We start from the raw sequence: 13,120 nt of genomic DNA, 5'->3' as shown, positions 1-13,120 counted from the left end.
CACCCATGCACCAGGCCTCTATCTTATATAATAAAAGGGTAATATGCAAATTGACCCTAACAGCAGAACGACTGGGAATGACTGGTCACTATGACACACAGTGACCACCAGGGGGCAGACGCTCAATGCAGGAGTTGCCCCCTGGTGGTCAGTGCGATCCCACAGGGGAGCTCTGCTCAGCCACAAGCCAGGCTGACAGTTGCCAGTACAGAGGTGGTGGTGGGAGCCTCTCCTGCCTCCTCAGCAGCTCTAAGGATGTCCAACTGCAGCTTAGGCCTGCTCCCCGCTGGCAAGTGGACATCCCCCGAGGCTCCTGGGCTGCCAGAGGGATGTCTGGCTTCCAGTTAAGCCAGCAGGTGGACATCCCCCAAGGGGTCCCAGACTGCGAGAGGGCACAGGCTGGGCTGAGGGACCCCCCCTCCGAGTGCACAAATTTTTGTGCACCGGGCCTCTAGTTAAGTTATAAAAGTAATGTGTGCTTATAAACATTAGAAATGTATCTAATAAAAAATAAAATTTCTCTCCTTACCACAATCTCATTCCTCTTAGAGTTTGCAATCATTAATGATTTGGTGTATTAATTTCCAGATCAAGATATTTTTTAAAGCAACTAGAAAGGAAACATAGTTATATATTTCACACTAAAATTAAATCCACCCAGTTTCCTTTATTGATGAGTTTACCTTCTGGTTTCAAAGCTGCCCAGAATTAACCTGGAAGCCCAGCCACCTTTATCACCAGGAGCTGTTTTGGTTGGCCTGCTCTGAGCCTCACTCTTCTCAGAGGTTGGGAGCTGCCTATTGGTCATCTAGCCCCACTGCTAAGAATGACATCCCCACTTGTCAGAGCCAGGAATAGTGAATTGCAGGGAGAGAGTGTGGATAGACCTCAACCAGCTACCCAAATTATTCAGCCCTTTTAGGGTATGACTTTTAGCAAAGAAACACTGACATACAAGCCAGAACTTTCTTGTTTTTTTAACCATTTGTACACCATACTCATCTATAATCTGCAAGCAGCGGACCTTTTTACATTAAATTCAAAATATCGTGGCAGTTAACTGGTTAAAATCCTCACCAGAGGGTATTTTTTTCCATTGATTCTTCGAGAGTGGAAGGGGGGAGTGGGGCTTCTGCTCATTTCTCTCATGGTCTATGTCCTTCCTTCCAGAGTCAATGCATGTGTGGATGTGGTGCTCTCAGGGGTGAAGCTTTTGCAGGCACTTGGCCTGAATCCTGGGGATGGGAAAGATCACTCCATCCTGCATTCAAAGAATGATCTGAAAGAAACCTTCACTCACTTCATGGGGAAGGGAGCAGCTGCAGAGCGCTTCTTCAGCGATAAGGAAACTTTCCATGATGTGGCCCAAGTTGCATCGAAGTTCCCCGGAGCCCAGGTCTGTTTGGTTCACTAGCAGTAAGTTAAGATAAGATGCGAAAAGATACCTTTTCTGTATGGTTCCTAGAAGCAACCAAGCAACTTCTTCCTCCAGTTTGCCCAAGGGGATGACTGTTGGGAATCCAGTTCTGCGATGTTTTCTTTTATAAAACTGTTTATCTGACCTTCCATTAACTCTGCTGCTTCTGGTCAGATCAATTCAACCAGCATTTATGGAGAATATTTACTAAAATTTTGGTTCTGGTTCATCCATGTTACCCATGTTTAAGGTAGGAAAGATATCTACTAACTGGTTTGGATATTGCTTGTGGCTGATAACGTGCAGTAATCCTAACATGGCCTAGTCCTTCCTGAGCAGAAGACAAGGCCAAACCCACAGGGAACTAGTTCCAGCCTTTGCCTGGGCCTCACCTCTGTTCCGCTGGTCCCAAGCAATGTTTCTCCACCTCAGCACTACAGACGTGTGCGGCTGGACAGTTCTTTGTCTTGGGGGCTTTCCTGCACATTGTAAGATGTTTAGCAGCATCTCTGGCCTCTACCCATTAGATGACAGTAGCACTTCCTCTTTTCCCAAACTGTGACAGTTAAAAATGTTTCCAGGGTGGGGAAGAGGAAGGAAGTAAAATCACCCCTGGTAGAGAACTTCAGGATTAGACTGGTAATTCTCAGAGTTGAACATGTGCATCAGAATCACTTGGATGTGGTTTTGAAAACACAGATTCTTGGGGCCCAGAGTTTCTGATTCAGTGTATGTGGGATGGGACCCAAGAATTTATCCTTCTGGCAAGTTTCCTGGTTATATTGATGCTGTTGTTCTGAGCACATTGTTTTGAGAATCACAAGTACACAGGGTAGAACCTGTCAGAGATAGAATTAGGGGAACTCCAAGCCCATCTGGTGATCATAAACAAAGCTCTGGGGCCTGCAAGGTCCAGACAACTTCCAAGAGGCTCACTCGGAGTAAGAAGCAATGCTGGGGCAGGAGACCTGACCAACCATGGCTCTTGCCCTGGGCCCAGCACACCTGTTTGTCACACATGCCCTTATGCCTCTTGAGGTTGAATTTTGGTTGTTTGTTTAAACATCTCTCCACCCCACTCCATCTCACTCCTGATTCTTCTTACCTAAAATCTTCCTTTGGCTAGTCACCTGACTCTGGGTGTGACTCTTTCTAGGGAAGCTCTTAATGCCATTTTTAATTAGTACCTTCCACAGGCTATTTTTTATGACCACTTTTATTTTGATAACTTTTAAGATTTTAACATTGCTGTTTTTTTTTCCTTTGGAGCTGCCCATTTGAACATTAGAAATGGGCATGGGCATTACCCAGCTGAGTTTCTAAAGGAATAGCAACTGTTAAAATTTCATGTATGATCATTTTGCATCTGAGCTCAGTAGTGAAGGTCTAATCTCTTATGAAAGATCTTGATAGTTTTAACATGATGACAAGTCTACTGTTTAAAGCAGTGGTTCTCAACCTTCCTAATGCCACGACCCTTTAATACATTTCCTCATGTTGTGGTGACCCCCAATTTCATTGTTACAAATTGAACATAATTAAAGCATAGTGACTAATCACAAAAACAATATGTAATTATATATGTGTTTTCCGATGGTCTTAGGCGACCCCTGTGAAAGGGTCGTTCGACCCCCAAAGGGGTCAAGACCCACAGGTTGAGAACCGCTGGTTTAAAGTCTTTGTGATGATGCATTTAAATCACCAATTTGATTTCTGCTTTCTCTGCCTTGAAACTTTTGTTTCATAACAAAAAGTTTCTTTTTACAAAACTTAATCTAGCTTTAGATCATCCAAATTATTTCTTATAAAGCCTAAAATGTGTTATTTATTTCCCACTAGGGTGACACTTCATTTGGTGCCTCTTCTAATTCCCTTAAGGCAGATTGACTGATAAACAGCAGTTAGTAACTATTACATGAAAACTTAAATCCACTTCATAGAATCTTAATGTTTCCCCCAAGATATTTAGTAAATTCTAACCATCACAGTTAAATACAATGAAAAGGCTAATGTATTAAAGGCCAAATTTCAACCTATGTATCAACAGAAAGTTTTCCCATAGAAAGCTATTACTTTCTCACCTGTAGCCAGTGATTGGTTGACACAAACCCTGGGATTAGAGTGATATCTAGCATCTAGAATTGAATTATTTATTTAGTCTGTGCCTCTGTGTGGGGCTGAGGACCAGGAAGGTGAGGTGGTAGCATTCTGCCTAAGCAAGACTATTGATAAGGCTTCTCAGCTTTCATAATAGAACATCAGCTTTATCTCCTACTTGTCAGGTTTCCAAAGCACATGAACTCATCTTTAGTCAGCAACATGGAATAGCAGCCTTGAATTATCTGTTCTCTAGCTCTGTGTCCTGGGCTGAGAGATATGATGTTTAGGAAACAGCATTGCCCCTAGGAAAGCCTTTGTATTTCCTAACACGTCAATTTGTTTCTTTTTCTCAAAATGTAGCAACAAACATTTATTGAGCACTTATTATAAGGAAGAAAAAAAAAACAGTCCCTACCCTGAAGGAGCTAGACATGTACCCAGATGATAATAGCCCCAGTGGACAGGGGTGCTAGTAGAGGTTTGGAGCATAGGGGAAGCAGAGGTTCTGTAATCCTGTCTGGGTAGAGGGGTGTGGAGGCTGGGATGGCAGTGGAGAAGAGGAAATAGAAGGCACTTCAGAAGAGGTGATACTGCAGCTGATTCTTAAGAAGTGATCAGGGATTTACCAGGGTATGAGAAGGGCAGGCATCCTGATCAAACCAAAAGCATGTGCTAAAGGCACACAGAGGAACGCAGACTTGGAGAACTGGAAGCATGGTGTGGAAGGCAGGAAATGAAGGTGAGCAGGGGCAGCTCAAGAAGCCCTGTGTGCCTCACTTAGGAGTTGGATTTCAGTTCATTGTAGTGTTTATTGGATGACTTTCAGAAGGAGAGTGACATAATCATAAACTCTTAGAAGGATTATGGTGCAGAAGATAAGATCTGTGCACACTTGTCCTTTTTCCTTTATCTGTTCTGTCTGCCTAGAACAGTGATGGCGAACCTTTTGAGCTCGGCATGTCAGCATTTTGAAAAACCCTAACTTAACTCTGGTGCCGTGTCACATATAGAAATTTTTTGATATTTGCAACCATAGTAAAACAAAGACTTATATTTTTGATATTTATTTTATATATTTAAATACCATTTAATAAAGAAAAACCAACCAAAAAAATGAGTTCGAGTGTCACCTCTGACACGTGTGTCATAGGTTCGCCATCACTGGCCTAGAAGCTCAAGGCCAAATTTGATCCAGGGTTAAGACAATTATACTAATTACCATGGTTAGCATATTTGTTTTCTTCACCTTTCCTTAAAACTCATAGTCCATTTACCTGTGGGTTTAATGTTTTATTAGCTTCACCTCAGTGTCCTTGCAAAGTCACCTCAAAATAATTTTTGGAAAAATATAGAATTCAAAATTTAAAAATTATTAAGGTTTGATAACATGATTGTGCTAAATATTGTCTAATAACCTTGAACTATCTTACAGCACTATGTAGGAGGAAATGCAGCTTTAATTGGACAGAAATTTGCAGCCAACTCAGATCTAAAGGTAGGTCAAATTCCCAGATTAAAACCTGTCCCTTTCACTACTTTTCAATAATTTTAGGAGTAAGAATGAATACCTTAGTCCTGACCGGTTTGGCTCAGTGGATAGAGCGTCGACCTGTGGACTGAAGGGTCCCAGGTTCAATTCCGGTCAAGGGCATGTAACCTTGGTTGCGGGCACATACCCAGTGGGGAGTGTGCAGGAGGCAGCTGATCGGTGTTTCTCTCTCATCGATGTTTCTAACTCTCTATCCCTCTCCCTTTCTCTCTGTAAAAAATTAATAAAATACATTTTTTTAAAAAAAGAATGAATACCTTATTAAATGTGCAGACCACCTACTATGTGCCCTGGGCCTCTTGTTAGGAGCCAGTCTACACTAATAAAAGAGAAACATGGTAATTAGCGTACGACCACTACCCTTCCCGTTGGCTAATCAGCATATCCTTATGCAAATTAACTGTCAGCCAAGATGGCGGCCAGCAGCCAGGCAGCTGGAAGCGAACATGAGGCTTGCTTGCTCCAGTGACTGCAGACTCCAACGTTCCCCGCCTGACTTGCAGGCCTCTGAGCTGCAACTCTAAGAAACTTTGTAACAAATATAGAAGCTAAACAAAACCCCAGAAACCAGCTTTCAGCAGGCCGGGATCTCAGAGCTGGAGTTATACATTGTTTCGATTATAGAACCGAAACAAACCAGATACCTGGTTTCTGCAGCGGAAGCCTCAGAGCTAGAGCCAGAGCTAAAGCTGGCCCAGAATAATAAAAAAAAAAAAAAGAAAAAAAGGAGCGGTTGGGAGCTTCAGTCAACTGCCACCCTGAAAGCAGCCCTGAGCTCCTCACCCAGACTGGCCAGGCACCCCAGTGGGGACCCCCACCCTGATCCAGGACACCTTCAGGGCAAACCAGCTGGCCCCCAGGCCTCTATCCTATATAGTAAAAGGGTAATATGCCTCCCAGCACCGGGATCAGCGGAGCCACGAGGCCTCCTGGCACCGGATCAGCGTGACAGGGGGCAGCGCCCCAAACCCCCTGATCGCCCTGCGGCTCTGTGTGTGATGGTGCGGCGCCCCAACCCCCCGCCCACAGGCCCTGCTCTTGTGTGTGACAGGGTAGAGCCATAACCTCCCCATCGGGCCCTGCCCTGAGTGTGACAGTGGCGGCGCCCCAACCCCTTGATTGGCCCTGCTCTGTGGGTGATAGAGGGTGGCGCCCCAACCCCCTGATCCGCCCTGCTGTGTGTGTGACAGGGGGCGGTGCCCTAACTCCCCTATCGGCCCTGCTCTGTGCGTGACATGGGGGAGCTCCTCAACCCCCTGATTGACCCTGCTCTGTGCGTGACAGGGTACGGAGCCCCAACCTCCCTGATGGGCCCTGCTCTGTGCGTGACAGGGGGCAGTGCCCCAACCCCCTGATTGGCCCTGCTCTGTGCGTCACGGGGGTGGCGCCGCAACCTCCCCATCGACCCTGCCTTGAGTGTGATAGGGGGTGGTGCCCCAACCCCCCAATCAGCCCTACCCTGAGCGTGACTGAGGGTGGCATCGCAACCTCCCGATCCGCCCTGCTCTGTGCATGACAGGGGGCGGTGCCCCAACTCCCCAATCGGCCCTGCTCTGAGCCCAACCAGGGGCTGCACCTAGGGATTGGGCCTGCCCTCTGCCACCCAGGAGCAGGCCTAAGCCAGCAGGTCATTATCTCCCGAGGGGTTCCAGACTGCGAGAGGGCACAGGCCGGGCTGAGGGACCCCCCCTTCCCCCCCGAGTGCACCAATTTTTGTGCACCGGGCCTCTAGTCCTAGCTAATAAAAGAGTAATATGCAAATTGACCATCACTCCAACACACAAGATGGCCTGCAGGGGAGGGCAATTTGGGGGGACCAGGCCTGCAGAGGAGGGCAGTTGGGGGGGACCAGGCCTGCAGGGGAGGGCAGTTGGGGGGGCAGGCCTTCAGGGGAGGGCAGTTGGGGGGATCAGGCCTGCAGGGGAGGGCAGTTGGGGGCAAACGGGCCGACAAGGGAGCAGTTAGGAGTCAATCAGGCTGGCAGGGGAGGGGCTAAGGGTGATCAGGCTGGCAGGCAGAAGCGGTTAGGGGCAATCAGGCATGCAGGCAGGCGAGCAGTTGGGAGCCAGCAGTCCTGGATTGTGAGAGGGATGTCCCAGATTGGAGAGGGTGCAAGCTGGGCTGAGGGACACACACAGCCCCCCACCCCACCCCCATGTGCACGAATTTCATGCACTGCGCCTCTAGTAAAATAATAGGAGGAGTATAGTAGCAGTTCATGCTTCCTGAGTGCTTACTTTGTGTCTGACATTGTCTTTACCCCATATTTTTTTAGTGATTTACATAGATTATATAATTTAATTCTACAACAACCTCTAAGGCTAATACTGGTGTTGGTACTGTTATTATCTTTCCACATGAAGCTTAAGGCATAGAACAACACAGCTAATAAATGGAACTATTCCAACCTAGGACCTGGAGTCCTCATTCTTAAGTAATGTATCATGTAATGGTTAAAAGCATGTAGGCTTTGGAGTCAGTGCCTGAGACTGGGGGTTATACAGTGATGAGAGAAAACTTAGTTGGCTCTGTTGGTGAGCCTAGATCCAGTGTTGAAAAATGAAGTCCACTAATGGAGGTCAGTAGGAGGGTATCTTCAAGTCTTCAACTATTAGTTTAATAGAATTCAAAATCCCTGCTGTTGAGAATAACATCTGAATAAGAAGGTTCTTTTGCTGAGTGGAATAGGTATGCGGGGGAGGCCAGCATGGTTACTGCTGTTGCCCTACTGTAAAATGATTAAGTTTGGATTAGAGCAGCCAGAAAAGGAGAAGCTCATCTGTCTAAGCTTACTAAAATGGAATCACTCGGTGCTAGACCATACTTGAGGGCAAAGAAGATAGATTAACAAAGCTGATGTCGGAGTAAGCAAACTTGACAAATGTGGAATAGATGTGGCTACTGACAATGGAGAAAAGGAACCTTAAACAGTTTGGAAGAACCAGCCTGAAAATAGAAATGTGGGTCACGGGCAGAGATGGGCCCAGTAATACAGATAGCTGATCAGCAGTTTGAGGGGGGGAATTTATTTGGAGCCACGCTATACAGCAGAAGATGGATGTGCTTATATGTGGAGAGCATAGTAAAGTGTGAACATTTGTATTTTAAAAATAATTAACGTTCTCATGAAGTATTAGAGTGGAAAATAACGATTTTAAGTCATTATCTTTGTAGATAGTAATTAACTCCCAAGTAGAGAAGATTAGAAATTCCAGGGCTACCCTTCAGAAATATTACCAGCTAATAGATAAAAGGAAAGAAAAGATCAATCATAAGCTCATTAGAGAGTGCCTGTGCCCTTCCCATTAGAACCCTGGGTGTTTGTGTGGGTCCCTAAAAGGCCACCTTCCTGACTCTGAGAAGTAATTCTGGCCTCTGGGAGGACAGCACTCTGGAAGTCCTGGGTTATTAATACAAGATTGACTTTTCAGTATTGACCTCTCCTGAGACAGCATTTGCTGTTGTTCTCTGGAGAAGCTGGGCCTGGGACCAGTCTCGTTGGGAAGCATTCTGGTAAAACAACATTCTGGCCTTAGTAGGATATTGAGCAAAGAAAGGGGGTATCTGTTACTCAGTCCTCACAATAATCTTAGGAAGTATGGAATTACCATCCTTTTAAAGATGAAAGATCCAGAGAAGTAATGTGCCCAAGGTCATCTAGCCAGGAAATGATAGAGCCAGGATTCAAAGGCCAGGCTCTGCATGATCTCACCACCCTATTCTGCTCTCAGATTTAGTTTAACCTGCCAAAATGCGATCATCTGAGAACTACCAGAGGTTAAGAACTAGGTGTTTTCCAAAGGTGGTAATAATAATAGCTAACACTTACATAGGTCTTATTGTATGCCAGGTACTCTATCAAGTGATACACACACACGCGCGCGCACACACAAACACACACACAGTACACATTTCATCTTCAGAATGCCCTATAAGGGAAGTTATATTACCCCATTTTGTAGATAGGAAAAGTGGGGCATGGAAGGTTAAACCCTTATAAAGGGTTGGAGCTGGGATTTAAACCCAAGCAGTCTCGCTCCAGAGTTCATATTTTTAATGACTGCTATAGATTGTGTCTCAGAAATAGACCCTGGTGAATACAGCAAAGGCAGATTTAGTGGAATGGTAGGATAGAAGCCAGATTGCAGAAGGGGAGACTGCCTTTGAGAAAATATATTCTGGATTTCATCAAATGCTGCATCTAATAAGATGATTGTATGGGTTTTTGTTTTTTAGTTTGGTATATGGTAATTACATTGATTTTCAAATGTTAAGCCAACCTTGCATCCCTGAGGTAAACCCCACTTGGTTCTGATGTATTTATTTTCTGTTTTGTCTATTGTTGGATTTAGTTTACTAAAATTTGTTTTAAATTTTTATGTCTATTTCCAAGAGGGCTGTGGTCCCTATTTTTATTTTCTTGTATGTCTGGTTTTGGTATCAAGGTAATACTGACCTTTAGAATGAGTTGGAAATATTTAGATTTTTTTTTAAAAAAGAGTTTGTGTAGCATTTATATTATATCTTCCTTAAATGTTTGGAGCATTCACCAGTGAAGCCACTCTAGATCTGGATTTCTTTTTATGTGAAGTTATTAACTTTTTTTTATCCTCACCAGAAATATGCCTATTTATTTTTAGAGAGAGAAGAAGAGGGGGAGGAAGGGAGGGAAAGAGAGAGAAGAGAGCAACATCAATCAGTTGCCTCCTGCACCCGCCCCGAGTGTGGATCAAACCCACCACCTAGGTATGTGCCGACTGGGAATCGAACCCACAACCTTCCAGTGTACAGATAACACTCCAACCAGCTGAGCCACCTGGCCAGGGCACAACTTTGAAACCTTTCTTGTTTTCTGATTTAGGATGTTTAATACAATAAATTTCTCTTAAGAATTGTTTTAGCTGCATCCCACAGTTTTTGATGCATTGTGTTTTTATTTTCATTTGGTTGAAATGCTTTCTAATTTCCCTTTCATTTCTGGAAATGGGCTATTTACTAACCTATCCATGGACTACTTAGAAGTGTATTAGTTTCTAAATATCTGGGGGTTTTCCAGATATCTGTTATTGATTTCTATTTTAACTCCTCTGTGGTTAGACAATGTGCTTCTCTGACTCCTATTAAATTTATTGAGACTTTTTTATGGCCCAGAGTAAGGTTTATCTTGGTGAGCTCTACACAAACTTGAAAAGCATGTATATTCTGCTGTTGTTGGGTAGAGTGTTCTATAAACATCAATTAGACCACATTGGTTGATAGTGTCATTCTAGCCTTTCCATATTACTGATTTTCTCTCTACTTGATTTATTGATTATTGAGAGAGATGTATTGACATCTTCAGCTATAATCGTGGACTTAGATCTATTTCCTTTGCAGTTCTTATAACATTTTGCTTCATGTATTTTTAAGCTCTGTTATTAAGTGCTGAACTGCTTAGGATTATTACATCCCTTTATGAATTGAACTCTTTATGGTTACCAAGGATAAAGAAAATCATTTTATATAATTATTTGTTCTGAAATCTGTTTTGATTAAAATAGCCATTCTAGCTTTCTTTTGATTAGTGTTAGCATGATATATCTTTTTTCATCCTTCTGCTTTTAACCTATTTGTGTCTTTATATTTAAAACATATTTCTCGTAGGCAGCATATAATTGAGGCTTGCTTTTTAATACTTTGACAATCTGTCTTTTAATTGGAGTGTTTAGACGATTTACACTTAATGTGATGGTTGCTTTATCAGGTTATCCTGCTACTTATTTTCCATTTGTCCCACCTCTTTACCTTCCCTTTTTCCTCCTTTGCTGCACTTTTTTTTTTTTATTGCTAAAAGTATTACAAAGGGTATTACATATGTGTCCTTCCCCCCACCCCCGCCCTTGACAATCCCCTGGCCTCCCTTACCCCCCAGTGTCTTATGTCCATTAATTATGCTTATATGCATGCATACAAGTCCTTCGGTTGATCTCTTACCCCCCTCCCTCCTGCCCCCCAACCCTCCCTGGCCTTCCCACTGCAGTTTGACAATCAGTTTGAGGCAGCTCTGCCTCTGTATCTATTATTGTTCAAAAGTTTGTAATGGTCTTTATTATCCATGAATGAGTGAGATCATGTGGTATTTTTTCTTCATTGACTGGCTTATTTCACTTAGCATAATGCTCTCCAGTTCCATCCATGCTGTTGCAAATGGTAAGAGTTCCTTCTTTTTTACAGCAGCATAGTATTCCATCGTGTAGATGTACGACAGTTTTCTAATCCATTCATCTACTGATGGGCACTTAGGCTGTTTCCAGATCTTAGCTATGGTGAATTGTGCTGCTATGAACATATGGGTGCACATATCCTTTCTGATTGGTGTTTCTGGTTTCTTGGGATATATTCCTAGAAGTGGGATCACAGGGTCAAATGGGAGTTCCATTTCCAGTTTTTTGAGGAAACTCCATACTGTCTTCCATAGTGGCTGCACCAGTCTGCATTCCCACCAGCAGGCTGCACTCTTTTTTAAAAATATATTTTTTGTATTGATTTCAAAGAGGAAGGGAGAGGGAGAGAGAGCTAGAAACATCAATGATGAGAGAGAATCATTGATCGGCTGCCTCCTGCACACCCTCTACTGGGGATCGAGCCCATAACCCAGGCATGTGCCCTGACCAGGAATCGAACCAGGACCTCCTGGATCATAGGTCGATGCTCAACCACTGAGCCATACCTGCTGGACTTCTGCACTCTTTTTGGATTATTTTCTATGATTTCATATTATCTAGCTTATTAGCTAAAATTCTTTGTTTTGTTCTTTTAGTGATTGCTTTAGGGTTTATAATGTATATTAGCTTATCACAGTCTGATTTCAAGTGATAGTAGTATACCACGTAGAATGTAAGAACTTTACAACAGCGTACACCTTCATTTCTCCCCCTCTTGTCTTTATACTATTATTGCTGTATAGTTTACCTTTACAAATCTTACAAACCTCTGTATGTTGTTAATATTTATAAACAGTTAATTATCTTTTAAAGAGCTTTAAATAATAAGAGATATGGCTTATCTAGATATTACTTATCCAGCACCATTTCTGGTGATCTCATTCCTTTGTTTAGAGCTGTATTGCCATCCAGTATCATTTTCCTTCTGCCCGAAGGATCTCCTTTCACATTTTTTATTGTGCAGGTCTGCTGCTGATGAATTCTTTCAGAATTGTGTATCAGTGAACTCTTTTAAGGAAACTCTTTTAAGATAATTTGCTAAAGTATTTGTAGGGCTTGCTTAGTTTTTTCCTGTTTCTTCAGAATCACTGTTCTTTGTTGCCCAATGTCCAAATGTTTTGAAAACCCTTGTTTCACATATTGTGTCTGTTTTCCCTTGTTACTGTTTTCGGCAGGAGGGTAAACTGGCCCTTGTTATCTTATCATGAAAACTGAAGTTCTAGTCAAGAATTCAAAAAAATAAAATAAAATGGGAGGGGCATGACTTTTCAGAATTGGCAAATAATGGACATGTGTCAAGGCTGAAAGGGAGTAGTAAGTAGGTCAAGGGGAGAGAGGCATATTTTCACTCAGAAGCTGGGATTTCTCAGACACATAAAAGTGCCTCTGTACAAACAAGCAGTCAATTAGCAAGTAAAAATGCCTTTGAAGCTTCTCGGTGCAGCATATTAGATCTGAAATGGTGTTGTTATCTCTGGGTACTTTCCTTTAAATTTTGGTCCAAGCCCTCATCTTTCAGTGGTTTTGAGTCTGTTGGACTGGCTCTGAGTGAGGTCCAGAACTGGCATAGCAGAAACAGCAGTACTGTGAAATGGCTTCTGAAAGGAATAGACGGGAGAGGCCCAGGTCAGAGTTGAAGAAAAGGTTTTGGAAAAGTTGCAGAGCACCTGCCCCCAAACTTTCTGAGTTGGGGTACTTTTTAATTCTCATATTTGGAAAACAGTTCTGTTCACATAACAGCTAAGTATGGTAGGGGCCTGGTCTCACAAGTCAGGTCACCTGTTGTGGAGGGTATTGTGATCCTTGAGGTTGGTTCTTTTTTATACTGTGTACAATTAAAACAGAAATGTT

The 13,120-nt window shown here is 43.2% G+C and overlaps 1 protein-coding gene across 2 annotated transcripts in view; it reads left to right on the top strand.

Moving 5' to 3' along the window:
* The window catches only part of ADPGK (ADP dependent glucokinase), a 41,970-nt gene that overhangs the window by 11,605 nt on the left and 17,245 nt on the right, over nucleotides 1-13,120 (top strand). For both annotated transcript variants that reach the window (XM_006087836.3, XM_006087837.3), the window contains exons 2-3: nucleotides 1,171-1,396; nucleotides 4,950-5,012. In XM_006087836.3, the coding sequence (XP_006087898.1) occupies nucleotides 1,171-1,396; nucleotides 4,950-5,012 (289 nt within the window). The remainder of the gene's footprint in view (nucleotides 1-1,170; nucleotides 1,397-4,949; nucleotides 5,013-13,120) is intronic.

Source organism: Myotis lucifugus, unplaced genomic scaffold (genome assembly GCF_000147115.1).
Source record: "Myotis lucifugus unplaced genomic scaffold, Myoluc2.0 scaffold_41, whole genome shotgun sequence".
Taxonomy (NCBI): Eukaryota; Metazoa; Chordata; class Mammalia; order Chiroptera; family Vespertilionidae; genus Myotis; species Myotis lucifugus.
This window is presented reverse-complemented; position numbering and strand designations above follow the sequence as displayed.